Raw genomic sequence first — 14,578 nt, 5'->3', positions numbered from 1 at the left:
GAATGTGATAACTGCACCAAACCTTTCTGCACTTCGTACATCTTCATCCTCACATCATAGAATCATAGAATGGTTACAGCACAGAAGGAGGCTTTTTGGCCCATCGAGCCCGTGCCGGCTCTCTGCAAGAGCGCTTCAGCTAGTCCCAATCTCCCGGCCTTTTCCCCGTAGCCCTGCAAATTTTTTTCCTTCAGGTACTTATCCAATTCCCTTTTGAAAGCCGTGATTCAGTCTGCCTCCACCACCCTCTCAAGCAGTGCAATCCAGATCCTGACCACTCGCTGCGTAAAAAAGTTTTTCCTCATGTCGCCTTTGGTTCTTCTGCCAATCACCTTAAATCTGTGTCCTCTGGTTCCCGACCCTTCCGCCAATGGGAACAGTTTCTCTCTATCTACTCTGTCCAGACCCCTCATGATTTCGAACACCTCCATCAAATCTCCTCTCAGCCTTCTCTGCTCTAAGGAGAAAAATCCCAGCTTTTCCAGTCTAGCCACCTAACTAAAGTCCCTCATCACTGGAACCATTCTCGTAAATCTTTTCTGCACCCTCTCTAAGGCCTTCACATCCTTCCTAAAGTGCGGTGCCCAGAATTGGACACAGTATTCCAGTTGAGGCCGAACCAGTGTTTTATAAAGATTCATCGTAACTTCCTTGCTTTTGTACTCTATGCCTCTATTTATGAAGCTCAGGATCCCGTATGCTTTTTTAACCGCTTTCTCAACCTGCCCTGCCACCGTCAACGATTTGTGCACATATACCCCCAGGTCTCTCTGTTCATGCACCCCCTTTAGGATTGTACCCTTTAGTTTATATTGCCTCTCCTCATTCTTCCAACCAAACTGTATCACTTTGCACTTTTCTGCGTTAAATTTCATCTGCCAGGTGTCCGCCCATTTCACCGGCCTGTTTGGGCAGGACAGGAGGAGCGTGAGTAATGTCAATAATTAGTTATTTTTCTTTTGGCACAGAGAGCTTTGTGATTGCTGGATAGCATGCTGCAACAAGGGGTCGGAGGAATCCATTGGGATATATGTTAATCCCATAACCAGGTGAAAATCTTAACCTTCAGAACAATCATAGTTAGCCTACCTAAACAAGCGAAGAAGTGCCACAAACACCATTCCCCAGCCACCGACTCCGTCCCTCTCCCTAGCAGCTGTCTGAGGCTGAACCAGACAGTTTGCAACCTTGGTGTCATATTTGACCCCGAGATGAGCCGCAATCACACATCCGCGGCATCACTAAGACCGCCTACTTCCACCTCTGGTACATCGCAAGTCTCCGCCCTTGCCTCAGCTCATCCGCTGCTTAAACCCTCATCCATGCCTTTGTTAGACTTGGCTATTCCAACGCACTCCTGGCTGGCCTACCACATTCTACCCTACGTAAACTTGAGGTCGTCCAAAACGCGGCTGCCAGTATCCTAACTCGCACCAAGTCCCGTTCACCCATCTCCCCTGTGCTCGCTGACCTACATTGGCTCCCAGTTAAGCAGGGCCTCGATTTAAAAATTCTCATCCTTGTTTTCAAATCCCTCCATGGCCTCGCCCCTCCCTATCTCTGTAACCTCATCCAGCCCCACAACCCTCCGAGATCTCTGCGCTCCTCTAATTCTGGACTCATGTCCATCCCCCGATTTCCATCGCTCCACCATTGGCGGCCGTGCCTTCAGCCGCCTGGGCCCCGAGCTCTGGAATTCCCTCCCTAAACCTCTCCGCCTCTCTCTCCTCCTTTAAGATGCTCCTTGAAACCTACCTCTTTGACCAAGCTTTTGATCATCTGCCGTAATTTCTCCTTCTGTGGCTCGGTGTCAAATTTTGTTTGTTAACACTCCTGTGAAGCACCTTGGGACATTTTACTACATTAAAGGCTATTTAATACAACTTGTTGTTGATTTCAATGATCACATTTAAGTTCGTCAGTTTATTGCATTCTGTCAGTTTATCAATCCATGACAATTGCATTAAGAATTTGGTATGGGACATATCTGCATGGTGTTGATATGTTTAATACATAACTAATTAGGATGTGGCTGGATGCATACAGACAAATCTAGAACTTCATCTTGTTTCACTTACGAGACCATCTGCCATTTAAATGTACCTGCAGTTACCTCTGTCTGTCTATTTTAGGGAGTGATTCTCGTGACTCGGTCACAAATTATTGGGACAACATTTGCGATCTGCAAAATGCGTACGAAAGTACCTGGCGGCCCAGGTGGAATGGCGGCTTGCGATCCTGGGCCTCTCCGGGTCCGCGCGGGCAGAGCCCCAGGTATCCCAGGGGCGCAAGCGGTTCGTAGGCGCTCCTGGGATCACCGTGGGCTGGCCCAACCAATGGAAGAAGAGAATCCCCGTTATACTTTTGACAGTTCTGTACGTACAGAACGGTCAAAAGTATGACAGCAAAATACTGCGAATGCTGGAAATCTGAAATAACAGCAGAAAATACTGGAAACACTCAGCAGGCCAGGCAGCATCTGTGGAGAGCGAAACAGAGTTAACGGCCCAGAAATTCGGGTCTCTACGGGTGAGTACGCACTGCGCATGCACGGGAAACCGGCACTTCCATTCCCCTGACAGAAAGGGTTCAGTGGTGGAATACGTTTTTTTTGCAGGTTTTCCCGGGTGGGTAAGTCTCCAGGAGTTACATTTTTAAAAAGCAGGCGTAAGGCCTGCTTTTAACAAGGTAAGTGGTGAATTAATTAAAATTAAAACATTTTTCCCACAGGTTTATTATTTTTAAATACTTTAAAGAAAGGTAAGTTTATTTTTAGCCCAGTTAGAAAATGTAATTAATTTTTTCAAAAATTTAAATTATTGTTTAAAATAGTTATTTCATGTAATTTATAGTTTCTTTTAAAAATGTGATTTAAAAAAAATTATTTGAAGATTTAGTGATGTTTTGGGGCTTATAGTATTTATAGGTTTGACAGGTCTTCCTGTCAAACTTATGAATGAAGCATTCCCTGCTACCATTGGCTCTCCATGGCCCACGTGATCTCAGGGGACGCATCGAACTAACTGCGCCCCTGGGATACGCAAGCACTGCGCGCCGGCAGTTGGAGGAGGCCCAGGATCGGAATTCCACGCGGGCCCACAGCTCAACGGCCGGCGCGCTAGGTAAGTGCAGGTCGGGGGCTTGCACCCGCGGGAAGCCGCCGACCTGAATTTCTGGGCCATTGTTTCAGGTCTGGGACCCTTCATCAGAACTGGAAAAAGTCTGAAATTTTTGAACTCAATGTTGAGTTCAGCCTATAACCCCTGCCCCCCTTGTTCAGGCTGTATGATTCTGCCATCCCCATTTGCAACATTTTATCTTTCCTGTCTCCTACCTTAGCACAGAATATTCCTTCAATTCCTTCCTCCCCCACCACCACCCCCCCCCCCCCGTCTCTGTACCTGCTTAATATCTGTTACATCTCCAGCTTTTTCCAGTTCTGGTGAAGGGTGACTCTGTTTCTCTCTCCACGGATGCTGCCTGACCCGCTGAGTGTTTCCAGCCCAGCGTTTTCTGTTGTTATGTCAAAAGTATGAATGGGGATCACCTAAAAAATACACCAGCAAACAAAAAGGAATGTTTTTTACAGGGCTAAAACTAAACTTACCTTTTTGAATGAGTTATCAAGTTTCATTTTTCTATTTTTTAAAACTCTTAAGCTGGCATAAGGCCTGCTTTTACCAGGCGTAGGAATTTGACGGGCGTTCAGCAGGCAAAAAGCGCAACTCTCCGCCCGCAGAGTCACTTTTCCTGTGCATGTGGATGATCTGTCGAGAGAATTCTTGACCGATCGCAAGTGCCGGGTTTCAGCGCAAGCACTTCGCCTGAAACCGGCACTTCCGCAACCCCGACGGGTGTGTACGCACCTCGTACGCACCAGTGGGGGGTCACAAAAATACGGCTACTGGTCTAATTTTCTCTGTCACCCAAAAAAAAATTGGCGACCACGAATTCCCCTAGTCAGGCGCAGAGACAAAGATAAAATAACATTCTGCCCATCCAATAACAGAATGACAATGCAGTCTTTACACCTCTGAATCCTTTTGACTGTTTCACTTTCATTCAGCATTACAGGGCAATCGAGTGAGTTCAGCTGGACATTAAAAGCCAGCGGTAAGTAGAAACGAATAATAATCGGGCAACTGCAGTGAACAACCCATGTACTTCAAGGTTTATTTAAATAATGTTTGCGCATGTAAAGGATTGAATATCCATTCTCATCTCCTCTCGAGCATTATATAAACATGAGACCGTAATTCTATTTGCTTGCACTGTACAATTTACAATTACAATTACAATTACAATTTTATTGGTCACATAACTAAATACAAGAAGTGTAATCTAGTCAGTGAAATGTTTTTTTCTTGACGAGCCGAGAGCACCAAGCAGCAAGAACACTTAGCTGCCTGGTACGCACGGAGCTCGCAAGGACGGCAGCCATCTTCATCGGCGCCATCACAAAAAAGCACATACCGACATATACACGCATACATACTTTAAATATAAATAAAGCAGACATAAAATAAATAAAAGACAGCACATAAAATGAACAAGCAATAATATAAAAAAAGTAATTTCTACAGTAATTACATTGATATTTCTACCCAGGCTTCTAGAATAATCTGTGGTTACAGGGTGGCCACACTGGGAGAGCACCGTGAGGAACTCACAACTTATAATTAAATAAATGTAATTAATTAATTAATTAATTAATAAAATTAAATAAATAAAGTGCCCCCTCAGTCTTTCTCGATGTTTCCATCTTGGTCTCTCTCAATGTTTCCCCTCTCTCTCGATGTTTCCTCTGTCTTTCTCGATGTTTCCTCTCAGTTTTTCTCGATGTTTCCCCTCGGTTTCTTCCACACACCTGGCCTGCACATTACCCCTGGCTGTCCAACTTGGCGTCCTGGTAACCGGGTTCCGCTCCAGCTCTCGACCTGCAAACTGTTACTCCAGCTCTCGACCTTCAAACTGTCCGCTCCAGCTCTCGACCTTCAAACTGTCCGCTCCAGCTCTCGACCTTCAAACTGTCTCTCCAGCTCTCGACCTTCAAACTGCTCACTCCAGCTCTCGACCTTCAAACTGTCCGCTCCAGCTCTCAACCTTCAAACTGTCTCTCCAGCTCTCGACCTTCAAACTGCTCACTCCAGCTCTCGACCTTCAAACTGTCACTCCAGCTCTCGACCTTCAAACTGTCACTCCAGCTCTCGACCTTCAAACTGTCTCTCCAGCTCTCGCTCCTTCAAACTGTCTCTCCAGCTCTCGACCTTCAAACTGTCACTCCAGCTCTCGACCTTCAAACTGCTCTCTCCAGCTCTCGTCCTTCAAACTGTCACTCCAGCTCTCGACCTTCAAACTGTCACTCTAGCTCTCGACCTGTACGTTGTCGGAGCCCTGATAGTCGTTGAAGGTGCATTTCGGCCACCGATAAGTGAACAGGATTAAATCAATAAAAAGAAAACTTGCATTTCTATAGCACCTTTCACCACCTCAGGATGTCCCAAAGCGCTTTACAGCCAATGTTGTACTTTTTGAAATGTAGTCACTGTTGTAATGTAGGAAACGCGGCAGCCAATTTTGCTCACATAGAAACATAGAAGTTAGGAGCAGGAGTAGGCCATTCGGCCCCTCAAGCCTGCTCCGCCATTTAATGAGATCATGGCTGATCATCCAAATTCAGTACCCTGTCCCTGCTTTCTCCCCATATCCCTTGATCCCTTTAGCCTTAAGAAATATATTTAACACCTTCTTGAATATATTTAATGAATTGGCCTCAACTGCCTTTTGTGGTACAGAATTCCACAGGTTCACCACTCGCTGGGTGAAGAAATTCCTCCTCATCTCAGTCCTAAATGGCTTACCCCTTATCCTTAGACTGTGACCCCTGGTTCTGGACTCCCCCACCTTCAGGAACATCCTTCCTGCATCTAGTCTGTCTAGTCCTGTTAGAATTTTATAAGTTTCAATGAGATCCCCTCTCATTCTTCAAAACCCTAGCGAATATAACTCTAACTCACAACAAGCTCCCACAAACAGCAATGTGATAATGACCAGATGATCTGCTTTAGTGATGTTGATTGAGAGATAAATATTGGCCAGGACACCAGGGATAACTCCCCCTGCTCTTCTTCGAAATAGAGCCATGGGGTCTTTTACGTCCACCTGAGAGAGCAGACGGGGCATCGGTTTAATGTCTCGTCCGAAAGACGGCACCTCTGACAGTGCAGCACCCCCTCAGTACTGCACTGGAGTGTCAGCCTAGCTTGATGTGCTCAAGTCCCAGGAGTGAGACGTGAACCTTCTGGCTCAGAGGCGAGGGTGCTGCCCACTGAGCCACAGCTGACAACTCTATGGTTGCCATGGGATATTTTACGTCTGACGTAATAAAACTCACTACGCACTTGGTTCGAGTATAAAGCAAGGCTTTAATCAACTTGTTTCAAAACATGGAGGGCTAGTTATCTTTCACTAGTTCCTGTTTACAAAATGTCCTGGGATGCTGGGCCCACGTCCGCTTATTTATTCTCCTTGGACGGCGCCACCAGCTGGCCATCCAGTGCTTTTTCATGAGTCTTCATGCATCATAAGATTCATAACAACATCCATCTGAGAGGGCAGACCAGGCCTCGGCTTAACGCGTCATCTGAGAGACGGCACCTCCGACAATGCAGCACTCCCTCAGTACTGCCCTGGAGTGTCAGCCTAGATTTTTGCACTCAGGTCTGTAGAGTTCCGGATTATACACTTGGGAATAGTAACAGTAACATTTGGTGAGAAAAGTAACGCAGGGCTGTTAATGTTTGAACATTTTTGTCTGAAAGTTAAACCTTTCCATTAATACAGTTCCTGCGGTGGCAGAGCCAGCACAAAGAGAAATTAATAAGGAGCATCCAAGAATTAAATGCAAGTACAATTTTAAGCATATTTACAAAGGTTTAAATTGAAAATCGTGTTTCGTTTTTAATTGAATTTCCCTCAATCAGACGTGTAATCTTACTAATCATAAATAAACGAACACAAACCCATGGAGTTACTAAAATTCCAATGCTACCAAGCATCGTTACATAGGACAAAGCAGCCCGCTTGATTGGCACCCCACCCACCACCTCAAACACTCACACCCGCCACCACCGGCGCACCGTGGCTGCAGTGTGGACCATCCACAAGATGCACTGCAGCAACTCGCCAAGGCTTCTTCGGCAGCACCTCACAAACCCGCGGCCTCTTCCACCTAGAACGACAAGGGCAGCAGGTGCATGGGAACACCACCCCCTCCAAGTCATACACCATCCTGACTTAGAAATATATCGGCCGATCCTTCATTGTCGCTGGGTCAAAATCCTGGAACTCCCTCCCTAACAGCACTGTGGGAGTACCTTCACCACACGGACTGCAGCGGTTCAAGAAGGTGGCTCACCACCACCTTCTCAAGGGCAACTAGGGATGGGCAATAAATGCTGGCCTTGCCAGCGATGCCCACATTCCATAAACAAATTTTAAAAATAGTAACTCCTGAGTCCAGAATCAAAAAATAATAGTGCGATGAGCTGATTTTGGTAAAATGTACTTTAATCTTTAAATCAAAGTTTAATTTCACTTGATAAATAATGATTGAAACTTGTGTGGTGGAAAACACCAGTTGAATGGGCCTTTGATTACTTAGATACTGTCTTGAGGGTTGTACATGTATCGAGCAGTTGGCTGCTATTGGTCTGTCAGCCTTGGATCAGCGGACGCACTCTCCCTTTGATTCCGAAGGCTGCAGGTTCAAGCCCCACGTCAGAGACTTTTATTTTCGTTCCTGGGTTGTAAGCGTCGCTGGCAAGGCCGGCATTTATTGCCCATCCCTAGTTGCCCTTGAGAAGGTGGTGGGGAGCTGCCTTCTTGAAACGCTGCAGTCCGTGTGGTGAAGGTGCTCCCACAGTGCTGTTAGGGAGGGAGTTTCAGGATTTTGACCCAGCGACGATGAAGGAACGGCCGATATATTTCCAAGTGAGGATGGTGTGTGATTTGGAGGGGAACTTGGAGGTGGTGGTGTTCCCATGCGCCTGCTGTCCTTGTCCTTCTAGGTGGAAGAGGTCGCGGGTTTGGGAGGTGCTGCCGAAGAAGCCTTGGCGAGTTGCTGCAGTGCATCTTGTAGATGGTACACACTGCAGCCACGGTGCGCCGGTGGTGGAGGGACTGAATGTTTAAGGTGGTGGATGGGGTGCCAATCAAGCGGGTCACTTTGTCCTGGATGGTGTCGAGCTTCTTGAGTGTTGTTGGAGCTGCACTCATCCAGGCAAGTGGAGAGTATTCCATCACACTCCTGACTTATGCCTTGTAGATGGCGGAAAGGCTTTGGGGAGTCAGGAGGTGAGACACTCGCCACAGAATCCCCAGCCTCTGACCTCTGACTTCAGCCCATAATCTTCAGTGCAGTACTGAGGGAGTGCTGCACTCTCTGAGGTGCTGTTAAACTATCTGTTGTCTCGGCTAGACAGTAAATGCCCCACGGCACTATTGGTAGAAGTGCAGGGAAATTCTGGTGGTGCTTGGGTCAATACTGGACATACTAATCCAGAGGCCTGGACTACTGATCCGGAGACATGAGTTCAAATCCCACTGTGGCTGCTGGGGAATTTAAATTAAGATAATTAAATAAATCTGGAATTAAAAAAAACTAGCATCAGGATTGGTGACCATGAAACTATTGGATTGTTGTAAAAACCCATCTGGTTCACTAATGTCCTTTAGGGAAGGAAATCTGCCGTCCTTACCTGGTCTGTCCTACATGTGACTCCAGACCCACAGCAATGCGGTTGACTCTTAACTGCCGTCCGAAATGGCGGCTCACCACCAGCTTCTCAAAGGCAATTAGGGATGGGCAATAAATAAAAAAATAAAAAAATAAATAAATGCTGGCCTTGCCAGCGATGCCCACATCCCATAAAAACTAATTTTTAAAAAAAGTCTCCGGAGTGGGACGCGAACCCACAACCCTCTGACTCAGAAGCGAGGGCGCTACCCACTGAGCCACGGCTGACGTTTGAACGGACAGTCTGTTCCTTGTTACTGAACCGTTCTTCAGTGATCTCTGCTGGAATGAGTATCAAATGTGACAGGATCAGGCTGGGCATTGACACTTCCCACTCCCCACTCTCTGACAATTGAACACCTTGTTGACACTCACCGTCAAGGCTGCCATCTAATAATGGGCACTTGGGTGGAATGTAAGAGGCTGAGCAGTTTCTCCCTTTTTATGGGCGAATCATATCCATTGCAACAAAAGAAAGACTTGCATTTCTATAGCGCCTTTCACGACCACCGGACGTCTCAAAGCACTTTACAACCAATGAAGTGCTTGTGGAGTGTAGTCACTGTTGTAAATGTAGGAATCGCGGCAGCCAATTTGCACACTGCAAGCTCCCACAAACAGCAATGTGAAAATTACCAGGTAACATTGGGCCAGAAATTCGGGTCCCCACAGGTGAGTACGCGCTGGGTACTCACGCGTAGGGCCAACGAAAGTGCCGGTTTCGTGCATGCACTGCGCATGCGCGGGAAACCGGAACTTCTGTTCCCTTGAAGAAAGGGGTTCACAGGTCGAACGCGTGCGCCTGGAACTTCCGTTTTTTTTGCAGGTTCTTCCAGGAGGGTAAGTCTCCAGCAGTTACGCTTTTAAAAAGCAGTCACAAGGCCTGCTTTTAACGAGGAAGTGGTGAATTAAGTAAAATTAAAACATTTTTTCCACAGGTTTATTATTTTTAAATACTTTAAAGAAAGGTAAGTTTATTTTTAGCCTGGTTAAAAACTGTAATTAATTTTTTCAAAAATTTTAGTTATTGTTTATAATTATTTTATGTAATTTATAGTTATTTTAAAAATGTGATTTAAAAAAAAAATTATTTGAAGTTTTAGTTAGGTTTTGGGGCCGATCTCTATTCATAGATTTGACAGGTCTTCCTGTCAAATCTATGAATAGAGATTCCCTGCTACGATTGGCTCTCCATGGCCCACGTGATCCCAGGGGACGCATCGAACTAACTGTGCCCCTGGGATACGCAAGCACTGCGCGCCGGCAGTTGGAGGAGGCCCAGGATCGGAATCCCACGCGGGCCCACAGCACAACGGCCGGCGCGCTAGCTAAGTGCAGGTCGGGGGCTTGCACCTGCGGGAAGCCCCCGACCCGAATTTCTGGCCCAATCTGTTTTTTTGTTATGTTGATTGAGGGAGAAATAAATGGCCAGGACACCGGGGTTAACTATCCTACTCTTCTTCGAAATAGTGGCCATGGGATCTTTTACGTCCACCTGAGAGAGCAGACGGGGCCTCGGTTCAATGTCTCATCTGAAGGACGGCACCTCCGACAGCGCAGCACTCCCTCAGCACTGCACTGGAGTGTCAGCCTAGATTTCTGTGCTCAAGTCTCTGGGGTGGGACTATGAACCCACAACCTTCTGACCCAGAGGCGAGGGTGCTACCCACTGAGCCACAGCTGACACTGCCAGTTCAACAAATCAGTAAAGAAATTGCAATTGTTGGAACTGCTGAAACATTCCTTCGAATTAATGTTATGTCTTAGTATTTCAGTGCACTTTGGACCTCCACGTTTTTAGCTCCAGTTTAAATTCTTGTCTTTTAATGCAGCAACTGTGACAGAAGTCCCGTCGTATGCAGTAGTTAATAAGAAGAAGAAGGCAGGAAACGGTACGTATATTGGAAACATGTGGCTACTGTCCAGATCAGGGTTGAGACCTGCCCAAGTACATAAAATCACAGGGGAGCACTGCTGGGGCCTCAACTATTTACAATATATATATATATTAATGACTTGGATGAAGGGACCGTGTGTACTATAGCCAAATTTGCTGATGAGACAAAGATAGGTGGGAAAGCAAGTTGTGAGGAGGACATAAAGAGTGAGCAAAGGGATATAGAGAGGTTAAGTGAGTGGGCAAGAATTTGGCAGATGGAGTATAATGTGGGAAAATGTGAGGTTATCAACTTTGGTAGGAAAAATAAAAAAGCAAATTATTATTTAAACATAGAGAGACTACAAAATGCTGAGGTACAGAGGGATCTGGGGGTCCTTGTACATGAAACACAAAAAGTTAGCATGCAGGTACAGCAAGTAATTAGGAAGGCAAATGGAATGTGAATTATTGCAAGGGGGTTGGAGTATAAAAGTAGGGAAGTCCTGCTACAACTCTAGAGGGCGTTGGTGAGACCACACCTGGAGTACTGCGTACAGTTTTGGTCTCCTTATTTAAGGCGGGATATACTTGCATTGGCGGCAGTACAGAGAAGGTTCACTAGGTTAATTCCTGAGATGAAGTGGTTAGATATATTTCTTAAGGCTAAAGGTATCAAGGGATTTGGAGAGAAGGCAGGGACAGGGTACTGAATTTGGATGATCAGCCATGATCTTATTAAATGGCGGGGCAGGCTCGAGGAGCCGAATGGCCTACTGCTCCTATTTCTTATTATTTCATAGAACTTGAAATTTCTCCACACGACCGTGGCTAATCTTCTACCTCAACTCCACTCCAGAATCGATTGCGGCACATAGTCTGTAATTTGTTAGCGAGATTTCTGTTCGAAATATTTCGGAGCATCTTGCTTCAATCAGCAGTTGTACAATGTAGGAGATGCTGTAGTGAGGCCTAACAAATTTAAGACCATTTCTGATGGTGATCAACTACAGAAAAAGATGCATTATTACGTAGACATTCTGTGTGGGCAGGAACGGCATAACGTGTTTCAAAGCTATTTCAATAGAGACATTGGCCCGGAATTTACGAGACCTATGACATCATACACACAGTGCACGCCGTGGTCAGTGCTGTGAATGGCCCGCACGTTCCGCGCTTCCCCATGCGATTAACTTGACAGATTGTACGCAAACGCTGTAAATTAAATTCACTTCCGCTAGCACGAGTTGGACTCCTGCCAAGCGTAAGGGTTAAAATAAATGTTTAAATCAATTTTTTTAAGTGATTTAAACATTCACTTACATTTAAAGTTAGTTTCGGTTATTTTTGTCCCATTTCAAAATGTTTAAATTTATTTTTCAAAACATTAAATTTTTATTTTAGATGTTTAATTAAAGGGTAATTTAATTAATTGTGAAGCTGTGATCAGTTATTTTTACTTCAGTGCTGTGAAATTGTATTTGTTAGGTGATGTCTGTTATGATTATGGGAATTCCGTATGTAAATAAATCCCCATAAGTAGAATGGGAACACCGCTTTGCCGTTGGTTGGGTGGGCCCACGTGATCCCAGGGAGGCTTGCGAACTGCATGCCCTCCTGGGATGCGTGAGCCTTTAACCAGGCGTATGCATGCCTGCAAGCCCAGGACTACAAGAGTCCAATGCTCCAGGGACACCAGGTAAGTACAGAGTTTTCTTGCGGTTCGGAGGTGTACGCGGGCGGCAAGCCTCCGACCGAAATTTCCAGGCCATGAACTTGTAGGATTACATAAGATATACGGCACAGAAACAGGCCATTCGGCCCAACCAGTCCATGCCAGCGTTTAAGCTCCACTCGAGCCTCCTCCCGTCTTTCCACATCAAAATCTATAAGCGTAACCCTCTATTCCCTTCTCCCTCATATGCTTGTCCAGCCTCCCCTTAAATGCATCTATATTATTTGCTTCAACCACTCCCTGTGGTAGCGAGTTCCACATTCTCACCACTCTCTGGGTAAAGAAGTTTCTTCTGAATTCCCTATTGGATTTCTTGGTTATGCTCTTTCCCACAAGTGGAAACATTCTCTCTGTATCCACTCTATCAAAACCTTTCATCATTTTAAAGACATCTATTAGGTCACCCCTCAGCCTTCTTTTTTCAAGAGAAAAGAGACCCAGCCTGTTCATCCTTTCCTGATAGGTGTACCCTCGCATTTCTGGTATCATCCTTGTAGATCTTCTCTGCCCCCTCTCCAGTGCCTCTATATCCTTTTTATAATATGGTGACCAGAACTGTACGCAGTGCTCCAAGTGTGGTCTAACCAAGGTTCAATACAGGTTTAGCATAACTTCCCTACTTTTCAATTCCATCTCTCTAGAAATAAATCCCAGTGCTTGTTTTGCTTTTTTTTATTGCCTTGATAACCTGTGGCGCAACTTTTAGTGATTTGTGTATTTGTACTCGGAGATCCCTTTGCTCCTCTACCCCACCTAGACTCCTAAGAACAGAAGAAACAGGAGCAGGGGTTGGCCATTCGGCCCCTCGAGCCTGCTCCGCCATTCAATAAGATCATGGCTGATCTGATCTTGGCCTCAACTCCACTTCCCCGCCCGCTCCCCACAACCCTTGACTTCCCTATAGTTCAAATATCTGTCAATCTCCGCCTTGAATATATTCAATGACTTTACCTCCACAGCTCTCTGGAGTAGAGAATTCCAAAGAGTCTCGACCCTCTGAGAGAAAAAATTCCTCCTCATTTCTGTTTTAAATGGGTGACCCCTTATTCTGAAACTATGCCCCCTAGTTCTAGATACCTCCACGAGGGGAAACATCCTCTCTGCGTCTACCCTATCAAGCCCCCTCAGAATCTTATATGTTTCAATAAGATCACCTCTCATTCTTCTAAACTCCAATGAATATAGGCCCAACCTTTCTTCATAAGACAACCCCCTCATCTCAGGAATCAACCTAGTGAACATTCTTTGAACTGTCTCCAATGCAAGTACAGGAAACTCTTTTTTATCCGGCACCGACGGGACTGGCGTGCTGCCGGTTTATCAAAAAGTCCGGATTACTGAGAGGTATAGTTAAAAGGTACGAGAGCCCCGTACATGGCCACAGATCCAGGCGTCCCTGTTGCATGGCAACAGGTGCAGGAACCCCAGCCACAGATCCAGGCGTCCCTGTGGCATTGCAACAGGTGCAGGAACCCCGGTTACACGGCCACAGATCCAGGAATGGCCACTAATATGAAGTAAAACTTACCTGAACCTACTCCTGAATTTTGCCGGTTAACTGAGATTTCCGGTTATCTAGGTGCCAGTAAATCGAGAGTTTCCTGTATATCCCTCCCTAAATAAGGAGACCAAAACAGTATGCAGTACACCAGGTGTGGTCTCACCAACGCCCTGTTTAGTTGCATCCTCCAAATAATAAGTGACCTCCCTATTCTTCCTACCAAAATGTAATACCTCACATTTATCTGTGTTGAACTTCATTTGAATATAACAGCCTAGCCCCCACATTATATCAGAGGACGAAGGAATTTCATTCACATTACCTTTGGGAATCGGGAGAATTTACGCACAGCTATCTCTCAGGAGATTAAATGTACGGTGTAGAGTGCAGCTAATGTTTACACAGGGTAATTGTAAAGCTTTGGTGTCGAGCTCTGCTGATGGCCCAGTGGGTGCATTTAGTGTCAAAGAGTAGCACTTAGTCGCAATACTTCGAAAGACCCAGATTTGTTTCTGGTCTATGCTGCCTTAGCTGAGCACGCACAAGCTCATACTCCTGATTTATTATCGAGTGCCACCTGCTGGTAAGTGTGATTCTCTGCTGAGAACAAAGCAGTTAATGCTGTGGTGCACTGCCCTTGAGGATAATCTGGCAAAATTAATTGCCAAG

The 14,578-nt window shown here is 45.8% G+C and overlaps 1 protein-coding gene across 1 annotated transcript in view; it reads left to right on the top strand.

Annotated features, from left to right (window-relative positions):
* LOC147109911 (uncharacterized) overlaps positions 1-10,841 on the top strand; it is a 78,033-nt gene extending 67,192 nt beyond the window's left edge. The window contains exons 13-16 of the mRNA XM_086002422.1: positions 969-1,049; positions 4,067-4,113; positions 6,844-6,903; positions 10,630-10,841. Coding sequence (XP_085858548.1) covers positions 969-1,049; positions 4,067-4,113; positions 6,844-6,903; positions 10,630-10,841 — 400 coding nt within the window. The remainder of the gene's footprint in view (positions 1-968; positions 1,050-4,066; positions 4,114-6,843; positions 6,904-10,629) is intronic.
* Positions 10,842-14,578: the final 3,737 nt, after the last annotated feature.

Source organism: Somniosus microcephalus, chromosome 12, assembly GCF_052327205.1.
Source record: "Somniosus microcephalus isolate GS21.2 chromosome 12, FLI_Smic_1.0, whole genome shotgun sequence".
Taxonomy (NCBI): domain Eukaryota; kingdom Metazoa; phylum Chordata; class Chondrichthyes; order Squaliformes; family Somniosidae; genus Somniosus; species Somniosus microcephalus.
The sequence above is the reverse complement of the archived record's forward strand: the minus strand, read 5'-3'. Positions and strand labels throughout refer to the sequence as shown.